The following is a 27,014-nucleotide window of genomic DNA, read 5'->3' as shown; positions in this document are numbered from 1 at the left end:
TCGGACAACATGTGGAAACAGACCAAGAAAAAGCTCACAGGTGACTAGGAAGTTTGGCGTGCTGCTTCCATTCATGCACAGATGGGAACTGGTCCATTCATCTGCCTTTCTTGGCAAAAGGTCCTCAAGACTGACACTTTTCGGAAAGCAAGGAGCCAGTATCACACAGGGTGCTGTGCCTGGTGGCACTTTGACCTACGTCTAAAATCCCCGGGGAGTCTTGTTTGTGCGTTGCAACCAACCAAATGCAACCTTCCATGCTCTGGGCTCCCAAATTTCTTTGCCCCGCCATCAAGAACAAACAAACAATTTATCCACGTGATGCTGACACAAAAACTCTACACCTACACTATGCGAAAGAATGAAAGATCACGACCCCCCTTCTTTCTCCCATATATCTTTCCCCCCCCCCAATAAGGCTGCCATATTTCAAAAAGCGAAAATCCCGACACAAAGGTTCTTGAGCTTTTTGTTTTTCAAAATTCCCTCCCCCCCCCAAAAAAAAGGAGTTTTAAAGCTATTTTTTAGGAAATTCGTCAAAACATCAACGCTTTCAATATGGGCTGCCATACGCCCGGGTTTCTCCAGATATTTTAACCGACTTTAGAAAATTCCACCCAGGTGACATTTTCAATGGATAAATCCCGGCTATGTTTGGGAAATTCCGGACGTATGGCAGCCCCCCAACTTTAAAATGCCAGTGATAGCAGTGTCTCACATAAAATGTAACTGAGCTGTAGAAAGGAAACTATGAATTGAAAACAGAGACAATATATTTACCTTAGTTATCCATGAAAATATTTCAATACAAACAAGTTAAAAATAAAATAAAGTAAAATCCCAAGGGAGCAATGCAATTTAGGAGGCCATCTTACCTGAAAAGCTGTCCTTATCCATGGCAATCAGATCCCTCGCTTGATAGATGTAACATCGCAGGTGGTACCTGTTCCCATCTTCGAGGGGAAGAGGGGGGATGAAAAATGCAGCAACAAATTATCCAAGTTCATGCCGGAGCTTGAAAACCAAACTTGCAAGACGCAGTTTTAGAATAGCATTCTGTTACAGCACACAAAGCAAATTGCGAGACTTCACGACCCCCAAGGCAGGCTGATGCCATCACAGGTGCCAACTCCCTGGGCCCCTGGGTGCCTGAGCAGCCACAAAATTCCCCATGAAGGGGCTGGGCACCCACAAATTTCAGTGCCAGGGCCATGCACGCTGTGGAGCACCCATGGTCATGGGGCCAAGTTGGCACTCCTGGTGCCCACGGAGGAGGAGGAAGAGGAGAGGTCTGTCAGTGCCACCTCAGGCAACCTGGTGTCCTTTGGATATTTTGGACTCCTCCAGTCATGGGGGGGGATGGGGGTTCGGGGCAAAAGGGGTCTTGTGGTAGGAGCTGTTGAACCTTCCACACACGCCAACAAACCCACCCACCCACCTATGGCTCGCCCACTCAAGTCCTCATTTCTTCAGCAAAGAAGCTGTGCCAGAACTGGGCCTGGCTGGCGGTGGGGGGCTTCATGGGGGAGACACCATGTGGAGGGGGGAGGCTGGGGGGGGGGTAAACAGAAGGCACAGCAAGGATTCAGCTTCCCTCCTTTATGTGCTACTATTCATCCAGAACTGGAGCCCTGGTTTACATAGGATTACTGCCAGTTTGAGTTTAAGCAAAGGGGCACATGGTCGCCCCACTCAGTTTGGCCAAAAACATGCACAGTCCACGAGCACCAAGGTTGTGTCATCCTAATCAAATCTTCTGTGAACTGCAGGTTATTCTCTCTCTCTGTCTGTCTGTCTGTCTCTGGTGATTGCATACCCAGATATTTTATTTTAAAGGGCTGGTTTGCTACAATCATTAAAATTTTGCTTGCATGATTGATTTGAGGAATTCTCTGAGCCTGGAGAGATCCCGTCTCTCTTTTGTCCAGCGCAAGCAGAACCCCTTCCCAGTTCCAGTCAACATCCTCTGGCTCTCGCTCTAAGAAGCCCAATTAGACGCACATGGCAAAAGAAGCAGACTGCGCTCTTACAGTCAAAAATGCAGGAGATTGTGGGACGGTTCACGCCAAAGTTGAAGGTCGACACCGATTTGCCATCGTCACTCTTGTCGTCCGTCACTCCGCCCTGAAGAAAGAAATCAGTTCCATTACAGGCTGCAGGAGTTTTGAGATTTCGGGGCGGTGGGGGTGGAGAGCCACTCCACCCAATGGCTAATTTTCCCGCAGGCATAGAAACCCAGCAGGTGGCTGCCTTCAGTCGCCGCACGTGGACACGGAAATGCGCAACGTTCCATCACAATCGCCCAACACTTTATTCCTTCTTTCCTCAGCTGAGGCAACATGGTAGAAGTTTAAAAAATGATGCCTGGTACAGAGAAAACGGACAGAGAAAGGTTCTTCTCCCTCTCCCATAACACTAGAACTCAGTGGGGACATCCCATGCTGCTCAAGTCAACCCTTGAATTCTATGAGTGGCAAATAACACATTGACCCCTTAATGGCATTCGACAGAGTAGAGTGCAACCTTCTTCCAAGGGCTCATCCATTCTTCCCTTTTGCCTTGCACTTTCCAGGTCAAGTCTACAGTTTCCAAGTCCATGCCTGAGTGTGCTTCTTTATCTGCCCAATTTTTACCGCAGAATCAGCTACCTTTGAAGGTGACCCGGAAACTGCAACTAATCCAGAATGCGGCAGCTGGACTGGTGACTGGGAGCGGCTGCCAAGACCACATAACACCGGTCCTGAGAGATCTGCATTGGCTTCCAGTATGTTTCCGAGCACAATTCAAAGTGTTGGTACTGACCTTGAAAGCCCTAAACGGCCTCGGCCCAGTATACCTGAAGGAGCATCTCCACCCCCATCGCTCAGCCCAGACACTGAGGTCCAGCACCGAGGGCCTTCTGGTGGTGAGGTTATGAAAAGTGAGGTTACAGGGAACCAGGCAGAGGGCCTTCTCGGTAGTGGCACCCACCCTGTGGAACGCCCTCCCACCAGATGTCAAGGAAATAAACAACTACCTGACTTTTAGAAGACATCTGAAGGCAGCCCTGTTTAGGGAAGCTTTTAATGTCTGATGTTTTTTCACATTATTATTATTATTATTATTATTATTATTATTATTATTATTATTAATTCTGTTGGGAGCCTCCCAGAGTGGCTGGGGAAACCCAGTCAGATGGGCGGGGTATAAATAAATATTATTATTATTATTATTATTATTATTATTATTATTATTATTATACGGCAATTCAGGTTTTCCTGTGGATTGTTGTTTGTTACAGTGGTAAAGATTGGGTTCTCCTAGGGAAAGCACCAGGAGAGGAAGAAAAGAGGGGGAAATAGCTGTCAGATGCAGACCTGGAAATCCCAGACCTGTGCCTAGAGATGCGGAGCAAAGATAAGTGTGGATAACCCTGAGCTGAGATAAGCCCAGACCAGTTTGTCGCTTTGGATACTGGAAGACTGGTTTAGGGGTTGCGTTGGGGGCAGAGTGGGGACTGGAACTCTCCTTCACACACACACACACCCCTAACCCTACCCATAAAACACGACAAGCCTTGAGCTAGCTCTGCTATAAACGGAGCTCAAAGAACTAGCTGTTAAACGTATTTTGCTAAGAATGTCGGCCAGTAAAATTAATGGAGTATAACTTCTCTTAATGGTCCGCCCAATGCCTTGAAACCCGCCTTGAAAGGCAGCCCACCCGAGCCCCCTTTGTCTCCTTCTCCCGCTCCCCAAAGGCTCCGTGCGAGCTCCTTTTATCGCCTGCTAATTGGGGCAATCGGGGTGAAATATTGGACTGCAGGAAACAGGGGCTCCGTGTGACGATCCCGCTTCCTGGATTAACACAACCCCCAAACTTTCCATCTTTTCAAGTCTCAGATGTTTGGCAATGGCCTGGAAAACGGCATTCACTGTGCAATTCCCAGACCCTCCGGGGGGGCCCCGCTTGGTCCTAGAGAACATGTCAGGTGGTCCAGCTCTTTCCCACCCCAAAAATCCCCCATCAGGAATAGACATTAGCGTGAGATTCCCTCAGAGGAAACACAGGCTTTGCAGCTCCAACCATTCCTGAGAATTGGGGGGACGCTGCCTTGAAAATAGGCTTCCCCTTCTTGCTTCATTCCCTCAAATCTTTTTGCTGGCTGCCTATTTTCTCGAAGGAAGAACCAAGGGAGTCTCAAGAGCTGGCTGAAGGGATCTGTGGCTGCTTGTGCAGGGTTATCTGAGCTAGAACTCTTCCGGCCCCCCCAAGGAAGTCCTTGTTGAGGCAGAGGCGCACACAGCTCTGTGGCACAGCGTGGCTGGGTTCTTCTCTTGCTCAGAGCAAGCCTGACTGGATTTTTTTTTTATAGCAGAGTCAAGCTTGGTGACACGAGACCTGCTCTAGCCTATTGCTGTTCATGATGCTCCCCGTTTTGCCCGGTTCTTCACCCTGAGATCCCTTCTTTTGCCCAGAGATTGGTGGTGAAGTGCCAAATAGCTCCCAACTCCACTCCCCAACCCACCCCGAGATGTCATTCATAGAATCATAGAATCGGAAGAGACCACAAGGGCCATCCAGCCCAACCCCCTGCCAAGCATTCTTCCAGGCTCCACTCCCAATAGAATCAGTCAGCTCGGGTGGCACCGATCTGTCCCATCAAGCCCAGGGCTTTTCAACTGGGGGGGGAGGAATTCAGACATCTCAGCTGCAAATCACCTGGGCATGCATGAATCAGCCCCCAGGATTACTAACAGGGTGAGGCAGAAGGAGAAATTGCCCTGGTTTCCTCCCTCCCACCGTTCCCGTATGCACTTCTCAGGCTCCAGTTGGCACCCTAACGGGCTTCCCCAAGATAAAAGCAGATCTGAGAAGAAATGCAAGATATATATTTTTTATAAGAATTTATTAGTTTTAAAAATGAAAAATAAACATACAAAATACAAAATAAACAAAACACTACCACAAAACTACAATACAACCAAAATACAAAACAAAATACAAAAACAAAACCTAACAAACAAACACTTATTCATCTAAACTTATCTTATTTATATCCTTATTTTGGGACTTCCTCACGTCCTCTCTTCTGCGTTCATTTCAAATATACTGTAGTAACTTTATAACATTTTTTAAATTCTTCTTTCTCAACTATTCTCAATCCTTATCTATCATCATATATCTATAATCTTATTCCTAACAGAAATAAACATAACACAATTCTAACTTCTTATATCCTATTTTAACCTAACTTTTTATTACTGTCGCCTATAATATCCTCTGATTTCAATTTCAAATATCTAACTTTTCACGTCGTTTCATGTATTCTTTAAATTTCTTCCAATCTTCTTGTACCTTCTCCTCCCTCTGGTCTCGGAGTTTCGCGGTCAGTTATGCGAGTTCCATGTACTCAATCAACTTCATCTGCCATTCTTCGACTGTTGGTAGCTCTTCAGTTTTCCATCTTTTAGCAATTAAAATCCTAGCAGCTGTTGTGGCATACATAAAAAATATTCTATCTTTGTTGGGAATTTCCTGGTTGGTAGAAATGCAAGATATAGCAGTACTGTTTCATTCAATCCTTATTCCATGAACAATCACGACATGAGTCGCAGGTTTAGAGTACCGGCTCAGTTTGCAAGTGATCGGCTTGAAAGGCCTCAGAACTGAGCTAACAAGCAGCTGAGATTTGTTACCATTATGATTCATCTCTATAACCGCTTTATATTTTTAAAGGGGGGGGGGTCTCAAAGCGGTTTAGAGCACATGAAAACATCCAATAAAGCAATCCAGTGTGGCAACCTTTCCCACAATTCATGAGATCAAGTGGTGGGGGGGGGGGCAGAGAGTGGTTGCTTTGACCAAGCAGCTCAGTTTTAAGGTTCAGGGAAGATGCTTCATCCATGAAGGCAGCCCACGGCATCAGACTGGGGAAAGAGCCAAGGCAAATGGCAAAGCGTTTTGCGCTGATCTAGCAAGCTCAGCTCTCGGACAGGCTTCATCAGAAAAAGAGGCTGGCTATGAATTCTTTGCCTTCCTCCTCTCTGGGAATTCTCCTACAATTTGGGGCTCGCAGAATTGGGCACAAAATCTGGTATCTAGCAGAGAATTGAAGGACAGAAGAACAGTCCGCTGGATCAGGCCAATGGCCCATCTAAACCCAGGATCCTGACCATCAGATGCCTGTGGGGAAGCCCCAAGCAGGACTGGAGCACATTAGCAACTATTAGTAGCTCTGAATTTTAGTCGTTTTAAATATTTTAACAGCTCTTAGTTTTTAAGCATGCCGTGAAATGGCTTTCTCAAATATGAGAGGAGTTCTTTCATTTATCTTTCACCCCATTTTCTCACTTTGGATAGTTCCTTCTGGAGCTCTTCTCAACTGGCAAATTTATTCTGCATTAAAAGGATGTCTGCAAACATGGCCTGGAGGCTGCAAAACATCAACCACACGTGTGGGAATCCCTTGCAGACGGCATCAGTTCCTGGAGACAGACAGTCAGGTCGTGCATCCATAGCAGTGACCAGAGGAGGAATGATCACTGGGAAGAGTGTAGAGAAGAAGAAGAAGAAGAAGAAGAAGAAGAAGAAGAAGAAGAAGAAGAAGAAGAAGAAGAAGAGTTTGGATCTGATATCCCGCTTTATCACTACCCGAAGGAGTCTCAAAGCGGCTAACATTCTCCTTTCCCTTCCTCCCCCACAACAAACACTCTGTGAGGTGAGTGGGGCTGAGAGACTTCAGAGAAGTGTGACTAGCCCAAGGTCACCCAGCAGCTGCATGTGGAGGAGCGGGGAATCGAACCCGGTTCACCAGATTACAAGTCCACCACTCTTAACCACTACACTGGTGTAGAAACGCCCTGGCCCAACTGCAGCAGCACAACCAGATAACTTCATCTGCCCCAGATGCAACAACGCATGTCTCTCCTGCATCTGTCTCTACAGCCACAGCAGGCACTGCAACTTCACCCCCGAAGGAGCCCTCCTCCAGCGTCTCCCAAAGGAGGCCAACAACAACATCATGATCTTCTCCGTCTCTTGTTGTTTTAAGAACCCTGAACAATTTTGTGCCATCAACCAACTTGGCCACCTCATTGTTGTTGTTTAGTCGTTTAGTGGTGTCCGACTCTTCGTGACCCCATGGACCAGAGCACACCAGGCACTCCTGTCTTCCACTGCCTCCCGCAGTTTGCTCAGACTCATGTTGGTAGCTTTGAGAACACTGTCCAACCATCTCATCCTCTGTCGTCCCCTTCTCCTTGTGCCCTCCATCTTTCCCAACATCAGGGTCTTTTCCAGGGAGTCTTCTCTTCTCATGAGCTGGCCAAAGTCTTGGAGCCTCGGCTTCAGGATCTGTCCTTCCAGTGAGCACTCAGGGCTGATTTCCTTCACAATGGATAGGTTTGATCATCTTGCAGTCCATGGGACTCTCAAGAGTCTCCTCCAGCACCTCATTGCTCAGTCCTAACTCTAGATCATTTATAAACTAAAGTGGTACCTCGGTTTAAGAACAGTCCGGTTTAAGAACGATTCGGTTTACAAACTCCGCAAAACTGGAAATAGTGTCCCGGTTTGAGAACTTTACCTCAGTCAAAGAATGCAATCTGAACGGTGGAAGGGCACCGGTGGCGGGAGGCCTCATTAGGGAAAACGCGCCTCGGTTTAAGAACAGTTTTGGTTTAAGAACGGACTTCCGGAACAGATTAAGTTTGTAAACCGAGGTACCACTGCAGTTTAAAAAGCACATATCCCAGTGCCATTCCTCGGGGGACCCCACTTTCTCCTTCTCTCCATTTGGAGAACCGTCCGTTTCTTCCTGCGCTTTGCTTCCTGCAACTTAACCAATCCTGATCCACTCAAGGGTTTGATCTGGACAAGGAACCAGAGGCTATTTCTGAGATCCCCATACCTGCCAAGACGCAGCTGTGAGCCCCCCGACCTTAAAAAAGAACACCTCCTTGTCTCCGCTGCTTGTGACTTGCCGCAGACGAAAAGAAAAGAAAAGAAACCTCCATAGGAAATGTATCTATATATAATATTTCCACCCCACCCTTCCTCCCATAGGAAGCCAGGGTGGCATCAATTCAATTTTGGAGGGTCTGGCTGTTATTTTTTGTTCTAACTGCATTCAGGAAGTGAGAGAATTGACACATATTTACATGTGTTTGCATGTGTGGACACGTATCGGGAGGAAAGCAAAGGCAAGAACCCAAAACTGCCAAGAGTTGCCATTTCCCCATGGAATCCTGCAAGCAAACAGTAGCATGGGCTGTGTGTGGTTTATTTTGTGTGTGTGTGTTTTTCGGGATGGGGAATGAGATGCAAACTCAAAGCTTTAGCCCTTGGCTGCGTCCCAAAGGTCAAGATGCACTTTTGAATTGGAAGCCCAGGAGTGCTTGGAAAAAAAAGGCTCCCGAGACCATAAAATCTGGCAAAACCATTTAGCAAAGTATTCGGCGAAGAGCCTTGGAACCACAGGGAGGGAACCCACTAATCCCAAGCTATGAAGAGCTTGGAGGGGCTCCAGAATGACCTACTGCACTTGAGAATTCAGGACTGGGCCCCAACCCTCCCAGAGTCGGCCTTGCGCCATGAGGTCTGGCCGCCGAGCCAGGATAGGGGCCTGAGTCACCTGCTGAGCTGTGTGCACATGGGGTAATGTGCAGCCCAGCAAGGCAACGCTCAGGAAAGGGAGCAGACACACTCAGCCTAGGAATCAGGAAAATTGTGGAGCTGGAAGGCACCCCAAGGGTCATCTAGTCCAACCCCCTGCAATGCAGGAGTCTCAACTAAAGCTTCCATGAAAGAAAGCCATCCCACCTAGAATGAGGGGCGGGCAGCGAAGCGGCCCATTTTGCCGGCGATACTAAATTGATCAAGGTCATTGAAACAAAGTGAGATCTTGGGCATCAAATGGCAAGAAGTGTAAAGGAATGCATGTCGGAATGCAAACAGTATCGATGCCACATCCATGCGCATGGGGTCTGAACTGGCAGCGGCCGACCAGGAACGAGACCACGGAGTCCTAGGAGATACCTGAATGAAGAGGTTAACCCATGGGTAGGCAAGCTAAGGCCCAGGGGCCGGATGCGGCCCAATCACCTTCTAAATCCGGCCCACGGACGGTCTGGGAATCAGTGTGTTTTTACATGAGTAGAACGTGTCCTTTTATTTAAAAGGCATCTCTGGGTTATTTGTGGGGCATAGGAATTCGTTCTTTTTTCTTTCTTTTTTTCAAAATAGAGTCCGGCCCCCCACAAGGTCTGAGGGACAGTGGACCGGCCCCCTGTTGAAAAAGTTTGCTGACCCCTGGGTTAACCCAATGTTCAGCGGCTGTGAAAAAGGCGAATTCCATGCCAGGGATCATTAGGAAAGGAATTGAAAATAAGAGGGTCAATAGCATCCTGCCCTTATACAAGCCTACGGTGCGAACCCATTTGGAATGCTGTGTCCCGTTTTGGTCGCCTCGCCTCAAAATGGATGGAGTTGGAAAAGGACAACCAAAATGATCAAGGGGGGTGGAGCGAATTTCCTAGAAGATTGCAGCGTTTGGGGCTTTTCAGTTTGGAGAAAAGGCAAGGAAGAGACAACAAGACAGAAGTGTATGAATTTATGCCTGGCACAGAGAAAGAGGATAAAGCAAAGTTTCCCTCCCTCTCTCTCAACACTAGGACTTGCAGACATCCCATGATGTTGGAAGATTCAGGACAGATAAAAGGAAGCCCTTCTTCAGGCGGTTAAACTATGGAACTCCCTCCCACTAGAGGAAGTGATGGCCACCAACTTGGATGGCGTTAAAAAGAGGATTGGGCAAATTCCTGGAAGGGGAGAGGGCTATTGGTGGGCTACTAGCCACGAAGGTTACGAAGCTGCCACCACAATTGGAGGCAGCGATGCTTCTGAATCCCAGTTGCTGGAAAACTCAAGAGGGGAGAGATGCTCTTGCACTCGGGTCCTGCTTGCGGGTTCCTCATGAAGGCATCTGGCTGGCCCCTGTGAGAACAGGAGGCTGGAGGAGATGGGTCAGCTGTTTCGAGGCTTGTACGTTGTGTTCCTACTCTGGGGGAATTAAGACGGAGAGCTACTTCGCTCAACAGGGTTCCCAACCAAGGAACATTTGGGGTTTTTTAAAGGAACTCCTAGTGGTGGGGCAAAGGAGAGCTGGAACAACCAGGGAATACCCTCCAACATTTCTCCACTGGAAATAAGGACGTCCTATTCCATCATCATCATCATTATTATTATTATTATTATTATTATTATTATTATTATTATTATTATTATTATTTATACCCCACCCATCTGACTCCCCTGCAAAGGAAAGTCTTCAGGGTCTTCTAAACATTGTATAGTTACTTATCTCCTTGGCTCAGGGGTTGCAAAACCCTCTGGTGAAAATAGGGGTGTCCTAAGGGAAAGCGGAGTGTTTGGGGGTCAAATCAGAATCTAGGATGGCTTCTGTAAGTCTGGGACTCTCCCTGGGAAATAAGGACACTTGGAGGGTCTGCCAGGGTGTCGAGGGGGGGGCAGGGGGCAGGGGAAGAGAAAAAGTGGGACAGCAGAATGTAAGGGGAACCTGCTGGATCAGGCCAGTGGACCATCCCGTTCAGCATCCTGTCCTCACCGTAGCCAACCAGATGCCACTTCTGTGAAGCCCACAAGCAGGATTTGAGCCATGAGGGAGGTTTTGGGGGTGGGGAGGCAGCCAGGTTGGCAGGGGGGCAGCAGACATACGAACGCACACAGGCTGGAAGACAGAGCATGGCCTCTATTCCAGGATTCCCAAGGCGGAGAGCTTGGGAAAGGCGGGGGGGGGGTACTATCCCCTCCAAAGGCCCCCCACCAGAGTCCTGCAGAAGCCTGTTTTTCGGCCCCCCAGGTGCCCTCACAGTAGCAGTCCTGGCTGCAGCCCCATCCTGTTTACAGCCTAATGAACATGAAACCAGAGCCGGGCTGTCGCGCTTGAAAGTCCCCCGTAAAACATCCCGGCTCAAACCGGGGCTTGAAAGGCAGCCGAACGAGACGGCGCTCGAGCCCCCCCCCCCCGTCATTTCCTAACCTCTCCAAAGTTCACCTCCTGCTGGGGAGCTGAGAGCCAGGAGTGTCTCACATGCACAAAGGCGCACACAGGTTGCCCCAGCCGTTAGTTGGCGTGACAAACGCTTCCCACACAATGCACTGTGGGCTGCGTGATGCTGCGTGATGCTCCAGGTTTATGGGGGGGGGCCCCGAGGCCACGGCAGCATCAGCACCCGACTCGCAGCGCAGAGTCCGGCCAGTTCCCTAAATGCCCAGCCAAAGCCGTACAGAGAACCTTTTGCGCCAAGTCTGGGGAGGAGGGAGGAGCGCAGCCCATGTCCTAATGCTGTTATTCAGATCTATGGTGCGCCCCCATTTGGAATAGTGGGTGCCGTGTTCTGAGCACCTGGCCTCCGAAAGGGTCCTGACGAGTTGGAAAAGCCTCACAAACAGGAAGTCAAAATAATGACAGGGATGGAACAGCTACCCCATATCCTCTGGTATTTCTTCCATGAAAATAGGGGTGTCCCATTCCATCATGGACATGTTCCAACGTACCTTGGATCCCGAACACCTTGGTACTAGGACGTTTTGGCTCACGAATGCCGCAACCCCGGAAGTGAGTGTTCGGGTTTGTGAACTATTTTTGGAACCCGAACAACCGACAGGGCTTCCGATCGGCAACGGGAGCTTCCTGCAGCCAATCAGAAGCCGCGCTTTGGTTTCCGGACGTTTTGGAAGGCGAACGGACTTCTGGAATGGATTCCGTTCAACTTCCAAGGTACAACTGTATATAAAAATGTAAAAGAACATTAACTTCCCTCTGCAGGATTGCCTTCAGATGGGTCAGGTAACTGCATCCCCTCCAACATTTCCCCAATGAAAATAGGGACGTCCTAAGAGAGCCAGTGTGGTGTAGTGGTTAAGAGCGGTGGACTCGTAATCTGGGGAACCGGCTTCGCGTCTCCGCTCTTCCACATGCAGCTGCTGGGTGACCTTGGGCTAGTCACACTTCTCTGAAGTCTCTCAGCCCCACTCACCCCACAGAGTGTTTGTTGTGGGGGAGGAAGGGAAAGGAGAATGTGAGCCGCTTTGAGACTCCTTCGGGTAGTGATAAAGCGGGATATCAAATCCAAACTCTTCTTCTTCTTCTAAGGAAAAGTGGGATATTCTGGGATCAAATCAGAAACCGAGACAGCATCTCTAAATCAGGGGCATCCCTGGAAAACAGGAACCCTTGGAGGGTCTGCTACCCTGTGAGAGAAGATTGCAGTGTTGGGAAGCTTTCAGTTTAGAGAAAAGACGAGTTTGGGCTCATCCCTTTGTGCCATGTTTTCCAGGCACAGGTCAGTGCTTTCGAGGTCTCTGTCGGAGTGGGTTTTTGGTTGGCTTGCTTGCTTGCTTGTTTGCCCCTCTGCTTTCTCGGGAAAACCCGCTATTCATCACTGAATTGGAACAAATGGGAACTGGGTTTTCCACGGAGTCGGAGAGTGTTTTTGTGCTCCTGCTTGCGGGTTTCCCATTGCTGTGTCTGCATGGCCACTGTGAGAACTGGAGGCTGGACTGGATGGGCCCCCTGGCCTGATCCTGCAGAGGTCTTCTTAAGAGGAAGAGAAGGCGCAAGAAGTAGAGCAAGATGAATGGAAATCTCCGCACCAGATTTGACTTCCCAGAGGGCATCTCACGGGGCAGGCACAGAGGCCATGAAGCCCACCTCCTCCAGAACCACATTTTGAGGGATGCGGAGGGTGCAGTCACAGTTATATGGCAAAGGAAACTTGGCCAGTTCTCAAGGTGAATAAGAATATACCAAAGAGAAAAAAAAGGAGGGGGAAAACCACCCTTAAAAAAAAAAAGAACCACATGACTACATTTTATATATTAACTTGTTTAAAACGTACTCCAAATGTCAAGAAAGAAGGAAAGGACGAAATGTAGCAAAAAAAAATAAGGAAAATCCTGGGGTGGAGGGAGGAGAAAATATAATAGGGTCTTTGTGCTGGGAGTTCTTTGGTTCCCATTAGCTCCTTGAAAAGCCAAGAGATTATGAAATCCAATGTCTTAAGAAAGCCAGCATATTAGTTAAGAAAATAAATGTGGGAAGGGGGAGCCGGGGAGGGGCGGCTTTGGGGGAGAGGTTGACAGCGAGGCTACCAGCCAGGCATGCGAACAGCGGCCTTGATTTCGGCAGCATTTAAAGCAGCTTCCAAAACAGCCCCGGACAGGTGTCCGCGACTCCCTGGGATGAGGTCATCCCAAGCGGGGGTGGCCGCAGAATGACACGGGCCTCGAACCCGGCACCTCATCGGCCGAAGCCAAGGCACAGCCCGGGCCAAACCGGTACAGTCGGACTGTGCGGCACTACGACTCCTAGGCGGGGCTGGTGGGAGTTGTAGTTTGAGACAGTTGGAGGGGCCCAGTGGTCTGCCAGAAGTTAATGCCAGAAGGATGTCAGAAGAGCCGGCTGGATCAGGCCAGAGGGGGCTCATCTTGTCCGGCCACAAGGAGGATTTAGGGAAGAGTGAGAGAAAACTACCTTGTCATATTTGGGGGTGTTTCATGTAGGAGGCAGGAGCTTGCATCAAGCTTCATTGCTGTTGTCGTTTAGTCGTTTAGTTGTTCAGTCGTGTCCGACTCTTTTTGACCCCATGGACCAGAGCACGCCAGGCACTCCTGTCTTCCACTGCCTCCCGCAGTTTGGTCAGACTCATGTTGGTCACAACTTCCCTAAACAGGGCTGCCTTCAGATGTCTTCTAAAAGTCAGGTGGTTGTTTATTTCCTTGACATCTGGTGGGAGGCCGTTCCACAGGGCAGGCGCCACTACCAAGAAGGCCCTCTGCCTGGTTCCCTGTAGCTTCACTTCTCATAGGGAGCGAACTGCCAGAAGGCCCTAGGAGCTGGACCTCAGTGTCTGGGCTGAGCGATGGGGGGTGGGGACACCCATAGTCTTAAAAATAATAATTAAAATAATTAAAAATTAATTGAACCTACGGTGCCCGGTATTCCCAATTGGCTCACATCCAAGTACTGTTGTTGTTTAGTCATTTAGTCGTGTCCGACTCTTCGTGAACCCAGGGACCAGATCACGCCAGGCACTCCTGTCTTCCACTACCTCCCACAGTTTGGTCAGACTCATGTTGATAGATTCGAGAACACTGTCCCACCATCTCATCCTCTGTCGTCCCCTTCTCCTTGTGCCCTCCATCTTTCCCAACATCAGGGTCTTTTCTAGGGAGTCTTATCTTCTTATGAGGTGGCCAAAGTACTGGAACCTCAACTTCAGGATCTGTCCTTCCAGTGAGCACTCAGGGCTGATTTCTTTAAGGATGGATAGGTTTGATCTTCTTGCAGTCCATGGGACTCTCAAGAGTCTCCTCCAGCACCAGAATTCAAATGCATCAATTCTTCGGCGATCAGCCTTCTTTATGGTCCAGCTCTCACTTCCATACATTACTACTGGGAAAACCATAGCTGTGACTATACGGACCTTTGTCGGCAAGGTGATGTCTCTGCTTTTTAAGATGCTGTCTAGGTTTGTCATTGCTTTCCTCCCAAGAAGCGGGCGTCTCAAGCTTCATTACCCCTGGGTATAAGGCAACAAGGCAGCTCCATATTGCCTGAGGTTCTCTCTTTGGCCTACAGCAGGATTGGGAACTAGTAGCCCTCCAGACATTATTGGACCCCCATCACCTCCGGCTGTTGCCCATGCAGGCTGGGGTTGATAAGAGTTGGCAGTCCAACAACATGGGTTGGCCACAGGCCCTGCCTATGAAAAGCTTTTCCTGCTGATTTCTACCATTCAACCTGTAGTAGAAGGTATAAGAGCAGTCCTGGCTTCTCCCCCTGCACCCAAAAAGTCACCAGTGATAGTTCTTGAGTAAAACAGGAATGTCTACAGACTTGGAGCAGGGTAGATTCATAGGTTGAACTTATGACATAAATCACTTGTGGGCGGGTGGAAGAGGAAGGGATACAAAAAACTATATATGCTAACAGCATAGCCTAAACAGCACAAAGAGTGAGAGGTTCAGCCGCATAGGATCCAACAATGAGGCAGAATGTGAGGCGAGAGATTTGGGGGGGGTGGCACCAAATTTTGACGTCGCCCAGGGCATCGCTGAAGTTGGAGACCCCGAGGTCCACCACCAGAGGGAAACCAGCAAGCGGCATCTGAACCCAGTAGCATTGTCCCTTCCTGCAGTTTCTAGCAACGGCCATTGAGAAGCATCGCTGCCTCCAGATTTGATCCTGGAATGTCCCACTTTTCCTTAGGATCAGGACCAGAGCTAGGGCTTCTACCTTCTGGCGCCCATCCCGCCACCCACCCCCCGCCAAAGCCTGCTTTAGTGGGAGCCGGGGGTGGTGTAGGGGGCTACAGCGGAGAAGCTGCTGCTAGCCCGCCCCGCCACGCCACGCCGAAGCCTGGCCAGCGCCCCCTCCATTTTGGCGCCCTAGGCAATTGCCTAGTTCGCCTTAATGGACGCGCCGGCCCTGCTTAGGATGTCCCTATTTTCATTGGATAAACGTTGAAGGGTATGGAGTTATCCGTCCCCAGAGCTGTCTGGAGGCAATCCTGTAGAGGGAAGCGAATGTTTTATTATGTTTTTCTATATGTTGGCAGCTGCCCAGTGTGACTAGGGCAACCAGGTCGGACGGGTGGGGTATAAAGAGTAAAATTATTGTGACGGAATGGGACGTCCCTCTTATTTTGGCTTCCTGTTTGTGAGGCTTTTCCAACAAGATCCTTTCGGAGGCGAGGTGACCAGAACACGGCACACACTGTTCCAATTTGGGACGCGCCGTAGATCTGAATAACAGCATTAGGACATTAGGCCGTTTCACTTTCAATTAAAGAAATCCTTTAAAGCTGCCACGCTCCTCCTGCTCCCCGAACTTGGTGTGAAACTGGGGTTGTGTACAACAATATTCTGCTAGATTTCCGGGTGGCTTTCAGGTCATGTCGAAGCGCAAAAAGAATGTGGAAATGCAGTGCTAGGAAACCCAGCTGTCTTCTCCGGCTCTTTGCAGGAGCTCCTGCCTGTTGCGTTTCAAGCCCAGATCCACGTCTCCAAGCCCACGTTGTGCCAGTCCCCAACCCCTATCTGAAGGCCAGCCACTCTGCGCGGCCTTCAACCGAATATTTAAAAATATACAGCATCAAACATTAAAAGCTTCCCTGAACAGGGCCGCCTTCAGTTGCCTTTTAAAAGTAAAATAGTTGCTTATTTCCTTGAGATCTGCTGGGAGGGCGTTCCACAGGGCGGGCGCCACCACCGAGAAGGCCCTCTGCCTGGTTCCCTGTAACCTCACTTCTTGCAGCGAAGGAACCGCCAGAAGGCCCTCGGCGCTGGACTTCAGTGTCCAGGCTGGACGATGGGGGTGGAGACGCTCCTTCAGGTATACAGGTCTTCCCAGCCTGCAAGCATATGTATGGGCCAAGGGTCTTTGGCTATGGAGACGGGGAGTGGGGTTGCAAGCTGCGCTCCTCACGGACCCCATTCTGCCGGCTCACAGCTGAATAGGCAACGCTGAGCCCCCCAACCCGAAAGGAAGAATATGGGGAGCCTACCAGGGCCCCTTCCAGGGCAAAGACGGCCGCAGCGCCCGTTTGCTCGAGGGGCTCCATCCGACGTCTCCAGCGCTGCCGGCGGAAGGCGTCGGTCTTGCGGTACTTCCTGTGGAACTTCCAGCCAAAGAGCGAGGCATATTCCCAGCCTTCTCCTTCCAGCTCCTCCTGTTTATACTGCGGGAAAGAGGGAAAATGGGGTTCTTTTTATCAAATGTGGTGGTCTTGTAGTAAGGTTAAAGCTTACTGGGAAACGATATGCAATGAATGGAAAAGGATGCTCAAAATAACTTTTGTTTAAAAAGAAAAACAAACCAGAAGTTTTCTTTTGGGGATTATAGGGATAGATAGAGCTACCGAAATTGTATAGAAATTTATTTATGTATGCTACTACAGCAGCAAGAATGCTACTTGCCCCAAAGTGGAAAGAAGCAGAAGTCCCAGCAAAGGAAAAATGGATGCAGAAACCTATGGAATATGCAGAAATGGCGAAACCGACCGGAAGAATATGAAATCAAGTTAACAAACTTTTTATAAAAGAATGGAAATGGTTTGTCGCATATTTACAGATAAATTGCAAACAGATAAAAACGATAGCAGGGTTATTGTAATAACCTGCAGTTTCGTAAGAGTATCTATTTAAAGTAGATCATTGAATGAGCAAATTAAATGAATTTGGATATACAGAAGATATTTAAAAAATAAATTTAAGGAACCGCAGAAAGAGGGGGAAGGAAGTCAAACTCTGAAATGTTAAATTGATTGTAAAACTAATGAAATGTATAAACTTGAAAAGTATAAAAAAAAAAACTTAGAAAAAAGGAGATTGGGGAAAGGGGGCGTTCAGAAGTGTGCATTGGAAAGACCCCCTTTTTGCACCCGAGGGATGACATATTGCTTCCTTTGCAGAGCGTTTCTGTCGCTGATCTTTATTAAATCTACATGCCGCCTTTTCCTCCGAGGAGCTCAAGGTGGTGCCGATGGTCTTCCTCCTCTTCCTCCTCCCCATTTCGGCCTCACACAACAACCCTGTGAGGTAGGCTGGGAAGATCTTCAAGATCTCAATATCTTGCCTAGTGAGCTTCGTGGCTGAGCGGGGATTCGAACCCTTGCCCTCTCCCAGGCCCAACACTGATTTTCTGCGGGTTTCGGAGTGCTCGGCTGGGGAAAGGAATCCCTGCTGAGAAATCCCAGAGAGCTGCTGCTGCCGGCCAGTGTAAGCAGTACTGAGCTTGATGGACCAACGGTGTGATAGGGTGCAAGGGAGCTTCTTCGAATACTTCTGTGCCACTTGCCTAAGGCCTCGCATTGTGTTAACGGGGCGTTATTTTTAGGCTCTTCGCACGGCTGCTATCATAATGTCTGGCTAGGCTCTAGTTTATAATGGGAGACACTGGGGTGCCCCCTAACCTTAGATAAATGGGGATGCATTTGGCTGATCAGTGCTTGACAAAAGGCACTCTGCATGTCCTCAGAGGTCAGCCCATTCTTCAGCCAGCTGACATGGGAGAGACAAACCCCGCCATTGGTGGGGGGGGGGGGGAGAGTGGAGCTCTGCAGCTTGCCTGAGCCCACAGCAGCCAATTCCTAGGGTCCCGGGTCCCTTCGCTCCCCCCCCCAATAAAACATTTGAGGGGACTGGGCTCCCCAAAAAAAGTTTTTTGCCATTCACATACTGTGTGTTTTGCGTCTTGTGATCAATTATGTGGGGCGGAGCTCCCCCACCCTGTTTTATTCCAGTTGGCACCCCAGCCTGAGACTTTTTGTCCTGCTTTTTCCAGGCGCAGTTCTGTGTTTCAAAGCTGCGTACTTGAGTGGGGCCCCCTCTTTTTTTTCCTTTTTTTGCTCTGGAGGTTTCCCTGCAAAAACCCGCTCTGTCAATCTGAAGAGCAACAAACGGGGTATTCCGCAGCCATTTGCTCCGATTCAGCTTTAAAGAGCAGGTTTTTGCGGGGAAAGCACCCGAGTTTAAAAACAAGAGAGCGTACGGACACAGCTTTCAGGTGCCGGCTGTGCATGGAAATGGCAGAGGAAAAGTGACTGTGGGTGAGCCCTTTGTGAGTCTTTTCATGGAATGAGGGCCTTTCAGATTTAAAAAAAACCCAGGTAATCCAGACCAGGAAATTGCATCCCACAGCGCTGAGTCTCCACCTGGGTCCCCCTCGCTGCATCTTCCTAGCCCCTCTGCCCACCATCTTCATGCATCTCTCTCGATTTAAAGCTTTAAGAGCAACAAATAAAACTTCTGGGGGTTTCCCTTCTGCGCTGGTGGATTTGCTGTGCAAGGGAGACCCCTAGAGAAGACCCAAAGCACTGCCGAGAGAAACGGAGCCTGGGGCGAAGTCCAACAAACTCCGATCCTCACCTCCTAGGAGTCAGGCGGTGCGAGAGAGTTCTTGTCGAATCTGGGGGCCCAAATCCCGTTGGACTACAGCTCCCATCATCCCTGACTGCTGGTCCTGCTAGCTAGGGAGGCTGGGGGTTGTAAACAGGGTTGCCATATTCCCAAAAGTGAAAACCAAGACCAAAAAAAATCGCCCTGCTTGCCATACGTCCAGGTTTTCCTGGACTTTTTGCAGATTCAGTTAAAATCCACCCGGACGCCATTTCGCTGCCCTATTCCTGGACGCATCCAGGAAAACTCGGATCTATGGCAGCCCTAATTGTAATCCAAAAACTGTTGGGGACCCAAGGTTGAGAAAAGATGCTGCAGGGAAAGGACCCCGGCTCAGTGGCTTTAAACATCTGTTCTGCATGCAGAAGGTCACGGGTTCGAATCCCAGTGGCATCTCCAAGAATGGCTGGGAATGTCCCCTGCCTGGTATTTAATGAACTGAAAAAAATGTTTAAAATAACTTTTTCTTTTAAAAAAACAACAACAAAGCCTTCCTTTTAGGAATTTTAGGTGCCGAAATCCCAAGGGAGCAGAAAAGTCTATTTATGTGCGCAACCACGACTGAGATGGAAAGAACATAAAGTCCCTACCAGAGAAGAGTGGCAGATCAAGTTGATGGATTATGCCAAAATGGCAAAAATGACCAGAAGAATCAGAAATCAGGAAGACCAATTTTTTAATCAGGAATGGGGAAAATTTATAATCTATCTTAAAAACCATTGTAAATAGTTAAAATTGTTAGTGGGATTGGAATGTCACTTGCAGTTTAATGGTGAACTTTGGACACAATGGAGGTGTAATAATAATAATAATAATAATAATAATAATAATAATAATAATAATAATAATTTATTATTTATACCCCGCCCATCTAGCTGGGTTTCCCCAGCCACTCTGGGCAGCTTCCAACAGAATATTGAAATACAATAGTCCGTCAAACATTAAAAGCTTCCCTAAACAGGGCTGCCTTCAGATGTCTTCATAATAATAATAATAATAATAATAATAATAATAATAATAATAATAATAATATATGGGTGGGGTATAAATTATTATTATTATTATTATTATTATTTGGCAGATCTGGAGGCAAGGCAGGAGAAGCAAGAAAAAGCACCAGCTTGGCATGCTCTCCCTTTTCTTGCGCCCACAGCCCCCTGCCCCCCCCCAGGTATACCTTCTTCACAGCTTCCCTCTGCGCCAGGTCCCTCCTGCGAAGCCTCACCCATCGCCTGCGCCGGTTCGTGTGGTACATTTTCTCTGCTGGCACCCAGGACTTTGGCCTGTGGTCTGGCGGGATGGTCAAGCCGTATTCCCACCCTTGGAGACAAGACGGATAAGGGGTGCAAAAAAGTAAATATATGTATATATATATATTGGAGCTGCATCCCTGAAGAATTAAAAAAGATGCTCAGAATATCTATAGGGGGGGAAACCCAAGACAATTCTTGCTGAGCGTAGCTGGAAAGGAGGTGCCACAAGATAGGGGGAAACTATTCCTACATGCAATCGCAGCAGCCAGAATACTCCTTGCAAAGAACAGGAAAGGAAATCACATACCTACAAAAGAGGATTGGTTAATTAAATTAACAGAGTTCATAGGACTGGCAAAATTCACAGCGGTAATAAGATATCAAGCACACCAGAAATTAAGGGCACGACGGTTATGGTTCGAAGAATATATGAACAGACACTGCTCTAAAGATAACATGCTGGTATGTTTAGAATAAGCTTTGTAAGGTGACTTGATGTTATACCATAACAATACTAGAAAAGAAGGAATTACAGCGATAAATGATATGCAATGTAAATAAGAACTTAAGTGACTCAAAGATGATGAGTGCTGGTGGAGGGGAGTAAAAGGGGTGTGGTATTTCATCCTTATTTTCTTTCTTACCCTTTCCCTTTACTCTCTTTGGTTTTGGGGTTAAGTGTGTGTACCTGTTTGTTTGTTTGTTTGTTTGTTTGTTTGTTTGTTTGTTAATACAGTGGTACCCCTGGTTACATACTTAATTCGTTCCGGAGGTCCGTTCTTAACCTGAAACTGTTCTGAACCTGAAGCACCACTTTAGTTAATGGGACCTCCCGCTGATGCTGTGCCGCCAAAGCACAATTTTTGTTCTTATCCTGAAGCAAAGTTCTTAACCTGAAGCGTTATTTCTGGGTTAGCGGAGTTGTAACCTGAAGCGTATGTAACCCGAGGTACCACTGTATGCTTAAATAAAACATTAAAACATTATTATTATTATTATTATTTAAAAAGACAGAAAACGGGGCATGGAAGTGGCCAGAAGCAACGGCTGACCTGTGAAGCGGGCAAGGGGGACCGTTTTGCACTCAGCAATCTCCGTGGGGCAAAAACACGGGGGCAGTATCTTGGAAATGGGCCCCGATGGGTCAGATTTCAAGAGTGTGGAAGTGCGCTTGGAACATCTGCACCGGCCAAAGCCCACCAGATGAGTCTGCTGACATGACGGCAACCAAACCCCAGGAAGATTGAATCTCCAAGAGGAGTTGGGCTGCAGATTCCCACCAAGGGACGATGGCCATGGAGGACAGAGTAAAGGGGAGCCCCCCCTCCAAAATACCTCTCTCATCGACCGCTCTGTTGAGATCCGTGTCCCATTCCACGTCTTCCCATTTCCATCCCACCGGACAGTCGATCTCATCCTTAGACAGGACTTTCTCCCCATTCTGGAAAAGAAGAGGGGGAGCTCGTGAAACCCACTCTTTTTTCCTAAGGGTGACGGTTGTGGAAAGCTCCCCTAAACCAACGGAGCCGGTTTCTATGGTAGCATCCCAAGAGGGGGGTTCCTCACCACGTCGGTGTAGGCCTCCGCCATGTGGATCCACTGACCACCCGGAAGGCGCACTTGATTCTCGAAGACTTCCTCCACGAAGCTCATGTGCCCGGCATCCACATCGTACAGCAGCCTGTGTTGGGTGGGATGGAGAGACGACGGGGAGTGGTAAGTGCCATTGTTTCGTTGTGCATTGACACCCAAAATAGCTCCGTATGTGCAGGGCCGGCGCGTCCATTAAGGCAAACTAGGCAATTGCCTAGGGCGCCAAAATGGAGGGGGCGCTGGCCAGGCTTGGGCGGGGGGCGGGCCGGGCTAGCAGCAGCTTCCCCGCTGTAGCGGAGAGGTGCTGCTTGCCCCCTACACCACCGCCCACCTCCCGCTAAAGCAGGCATGTGTATTGCTAGCGGGGTACCGTTGGGAAAGTCCACTGGTGCTGAGCAAGAGCAGCAGAAGGCCTAGCAGCTGATAATTCTCAAACTATCGTATTTCAAGGGCCGTTGCATGGAAGAGGGAACAAGCTTGTTTTCTCTTGCTCTGGGGCGTAGGACTCAAACCCACGGCTTCCAACAACAAGAAAGGAGATTCCGACTCAACATCAAGAAGAACTTGAAGAGCTCTTTGGCAGTGGAACAGACTCCCACAAGAGGTGGCGGACTCTCCTTCCTTGGAGGTTTTTAAGCAGAGGTTGGGTGGCCACCTGTCATGGGTGCTTTAGCTGAGATCCCTGCATTGCAGGGGGTTGGACTAGATGAGCCTCGGGATCCCTTCCAACTCGGCAACCCCCTGATTCTTTGTACTCACGTCTTCTCGGGGCTGACAAACCAGTCTCCAGCCCAGGCCCAGCCAGTGGAAGGTCTGAAGCTGTCCTTTGGCAGCTTAATCTTCCCGGTGACGTCCGAGTATTTGGGGTAGGTCAAGCCGGTGGTACCCCAGTTGCCGACCAATGCCAGCTTGGTCTGGTTTTCATACTGAGATGCGAAAGAGAAAGGAGGAAGGGGAAAGTGTTTTAATGGAGAAGAAGCAAAGAAAAGGGTGAGGCAATCCCCAAAGAGGACAGACAGACACACACACAGAGAGAGAGAGAGAGAGAGACAGAGAGAGAGAGAGAACCCCACTGGAGTTATTGCAAGAGGGGAATGTCTAAGCTGATAGAAAATGTTCCTTTGTGTCATTGAGTTGTCCTTGGATGCTGTGCATGGCAGGAGAGGGGTGTCCCACCTTCCACTCCTCTCCCTGGTGGGAGATTTAATCTGCGGTCAGACCAAACGATTCCTGTCTTGCTAGATCAGAGATCGGCAAACTAAGGTCCGTGGGCTGGATCAGGCCCAATTGCCTTCAGGATCTGGCCCACGGACTGTCCGTGGATCGGCGCAGGGTTTCTGTTCATTCGGGCTGCGCCAATTTCTCCCCTGCGCCATTCCATTTCCTCCCCTCCCTCGCACACTCTGCGATGGCACGTCTTCCTTCCCTCCTCTCCCATTCTATGACTCCAAGAAGTCCAAGCCTAGCTCAACCCAAACAGGATTTGGCTCACCGTTTCAGCGAAGACCGAGAGCCTCCCCTCGGCCGACTGGTTGAATTCCTTCTCGTCCACGGCCATCCCCAGCCACAGTTGCACCCGGATCTGGGCCGGGATCCTGGGCCCCATAACTTCTCCCTGGGGACACTGAGACAAAACCAGGAAGAAGCCTTCAAAACCCAGCACCCCTCTGCCTTTCAGGGCGACAGCTGGATCACATATCTTGCCCAAAGCCCCACTTCCCCCGCCCACCCCAAGTCTCATCCCATCCCAATTATGGGGTGTCAAGGAACACCCGCTCTGCCTTTGTAAGAACTCAATAATTTCGTTTGGCGGTGCCTAAACGTGGGAACTCCCTGCTGGTTGATATCAACATAGGTACTCTTTAGAGCACCAGCTAAAAACATTCCTCTTTAGACAAGCCTACCCAAGATACTATATTGTATAGTATATTGTATATAGTATCATAAAGAAGACTGATCGCCGAAGAATTTATGCTTTTGAATTCTGGTGCTGGAGGAGACTCTTGAGAGTCCCATGGACTGCAAGAAGATCAAAGCTATCCATTCTGAAGGAAATCAGCCCTGAGTGCTCACTGGAAGGACAGATCCTGAAGTTGAGGCTCCAGTACTTTGGCCACCTCATGAGAAGAGAAGACTCCCTAGAAAAGACCCTGATGTTGGGAAAGATGGAGGGCGCAAGGAGAAGGGGATGACAGAAGATGAGATGGTTGGACAGTGTTCTCGAAGCGACTAGCATGAGTTTGGCCAAACTGCGGGAGGCAGTGGAAGACAGGAGTGCCTGGCGTGCTCTGGTCCATGGGGTCACGAAGAGTCGGACACGACTCAACAACTGAACAACAACACCCAAGATACTAAGGAAGTTGGCAAGAATTATATATATATAATTTTCATTTTACAACAAGCAAAAAGCAAAACACTCTTTAAAATCAAGTGATTACATATATCACATTTCAACTCCCCTCCCCCTCTTTCCGCAGTTCCTTATGTTTGTAATATTCTTACTGCATTTCCAAATTAAACCTATTTATTGCTTAGCAGAATTTGAACCTGTTTCAGTATTTAAACATTTGGTACATCTTAAAGTATCGCTGTGTGTTTATCCCAAACATTTTACAGTTTTCTCTCTTTGCAAAACCGCCTCGAGGTCGTTGTTTCTGCAATCCGGCACCGTAAACATCTCACAAAAGGAATTGGTTTTCTTTTCTTTTTCCTTAATGACATTTTGGCGCCGACGGATCCTACCTTCAAGAAAATGGTCTGGAGCTTCCCGCAGTTTTTGCCGCAGCAACTGGCCCCGCTCCGGGAAAAGAGGACCTCATGGGCCGGCACCCGGGCATAAGCCACACGACGGTCGCCCTGCAGCATCCAGATTACCACGTCTGGCAGGCTGTTCTGAGGCTGGAAAAGAGGTTTTTGGGCAAAACTGTTGAGCTTTGTGGGCAAGATCACAAAAAAGTCATTTTTTAGCTATTTTTATGGGGAAATGGCAAAAAAATGGCTCTGTTGACATGGGCTGCCATACGCCCGGATTTTCGCAGGCATTTCCCCGATTTTCACCCAGACACTGCTGTCAACTGCAGTATTTCCAGTATTCAGGAAAATCTGAATGTATTGCAACCCTACTCATGAGAAAGGGCAGGCGGCAAAGAGGAAAACAAACTGGATGTACATTTCCAAAATATAATATAAAAAAAACAAATAAAACCTGCGTTCAGCAACAGTGTTTTGTGTTGTGTCCGCTCCTATGATGTAAGTCGTGGGCCCCGCCTGCTAACCTGCTGTAGCAGCAGCAAGACGTGTACACGTTCACTCAGTGAAGTTGAGTTTATTTAAAGAAACAAAGAAAACAACCAAGCCTCTAGTCTGGAGCTCCCTGCTCTCACGACCTCTGGCTACTCTGTTGATGACTCATCTGAAACTTCAGGGTGGTTCCTCTTCCCTTTGAAACCCCGCGAGAACACCATCCTCTTCCGCCTCCTCTGCAATGACAACTTCCCTTTCTCTTGCACCCCACCCCTCCTGCGTTCCTCCAAGCTAAGGGGAGCAGGTAAAGGCTCTGACCCACAGCTTTCAGAGAGATTCGGACTTCTTCCTTATCAGCCTTATCAGAAGCTGTTTCCATAACAACCTTCTCTCCCCGCTCTTGGCTGCCGTCCCACTCAGACAGCTGCAGCTGCTGGCTACTTGGCTGTAACCTAACACCTGCTCCCTAAAATATCACTGGTTTGCTCCTTTCTATATATAGGGTGCCTACATTCTGCATGGACTGGTTGCGTGGCAACGTGTGCAAATGGCTTGAGATCCCTATTAGGTCCATAAATTGCCATATAGCATATATTCAACACAAAAAGCAGCGACAATTTGTTGTTGACAAAGGACAGCTGGACATAGAAAGGGCCCCATTGCCTTCAGTAGCTCCTTAGGGCCTCATCAAACCTAAATCCGGCCCTGCCCAGATGTTTAGAAAACTGGTTTTAACTTTTCGAAAGCCTTAGATCATCGTTGGCCATTCCTCTTGTTCATCTGTTTTTGAAAACCGCTCTGAGGGTTCTTTTTATAGAAGCAAGTGATGTATAAACCCTACGAAATGAACGAATGCGGGGAAAGGCCCTCACCTCCTCCGCCATGGATTTCAGCCTGGAGAGCCAGTCTTCCGCCTGGTCCAGCACCACCTGCAGGTCAGAGTCTTCGTTCTTCAACCTCAGAGCTGCCTCGACAATCTGGTTGAGATTGGTGCTGCGGAAGCGATACAGGAACTTGTCCAGGTGGGTGCTGGTTGGCTTCTGGGTGACGTCCACCAGCGGCTGGCTGTGGAGGGCAAAGAGCAGGAGGGAATCACCCCAAGGGGTTTGCCGAGAAGGACCTCCCGACCCCAGAGAGGACATGTTAAGGATAACCGTTTAATTGCACACCAAAATGTAGAGTTCCTACATGTGCTGAAACAGCTAGCAAAAAAGAAGTAAAAAAGGAGGGGCAGGAAGTGAAGAAGAAAATTGTGTTGGGGGAAATATCTGTATATGATGATAAATGTTTGGGAATATTTTTGGAGATTTAATAAAAATGATAGATCTATAAAGAGAATGCCAGCATGTGTATTGTTGAAAGGTTTGACATTGGAAAATTCCCCTGAGGTATACGGAAGCTCACTGGGTGTTTAGCAGGCTAATAATTAACTCAATAACTCAAAGTAATTTGGACGGATTTGTAAAAATTTGAAAACTAATAAAAATATATTTAAAAAATTAAAATAATTAACTGTTGGTGTTTTCTGCTAGTTTCCACATGAGTGTTTAACCTTAGATCACACAATCAATGTATTCAATTGCAAATCTCCATTTTGAAGGGAGCTGGTCTCTTATTCCCTGGCAAAGTCAAAGAAGGATGTGCTAATGATGCCTCTTGAGGAGAAACAGCCTCAGGCTGGAATGCAGGCAGGTGGAGGCTGCAAGGAGAAAGACCTTTCAATCTAGGTCTGTTTAGAATTATATTATATACGTAAAGAAGATGCTGAGCCCATGCTTTGCAAAGAATGGAATCATTCGGCTGTACCATTGATTTGGTTTTGTACCTGTTTGGGAGAAGTTTTGGTTTGTAAAGCTTTACATCATATTTCTGGGTCTGGACAATTTGTATTTCCAAAAGGAGTCTGTTTTTATGCATCCAATTGTTTCAAACTGTGCAATATTAATATTTGCAATAGGTTGG

General features: G+C 48.4%; 1 protein-coding gene across 1 annotated transcript in view; it reads right to left on the bottom strand.

Annotated features, from left to right (window-relative positions):
* DYSF (dysferlin) overlaps positions 1-27,014 on the bottom strand; it is a 157,673-nt gene that overhangs the window by 76,315 nt on the left and 54,344 nt on the right. The window contains 10 exon segments of the mRNA XM_033159603.1: positions 876-953; positions 2,031-2,124; positions 16,572-16,745; positions 20,141-20,283; positions 21,552-21,657; positions 21,783-21,897; positions 22,569-22,735; positions 23,302-23,433; positions 24,552-24,707; positions 25,925-26,117. Coding sequence (XP_033015494.1) covers positions 876-953; positions 2,031-2,124; positions 16,572-16,745; positions 20,141-20,283; positions 21,552-21,657; positions 21,783-21,897; positions 22,569-22,735; positions 23,302-23,433; positions 24,552-24,707; positions 25,925-26,117 — 1,358 coding nt within the window.

Source organism: Lacerta agilis, chromosome 9, assembly GCF_009819535.1.
Source record: "Lacerta agilis isolate rLacAgi1 chromosome 9, rLacAgi1.pri, whole genome shotgun sequence".
Classification (NCBI taxonomy): domain Eukaryota; kingdom Metazoa; phylum Chordata; class Lepidosauria; order Squamata; family Lacertidae; genus Lacerta; species Lacerta agilis.
The sequence above is the reverse complement of the archived record's forward strand: the minus strand, read 5'-3'. Positions and strand labels throughout refer to the sequence as shown.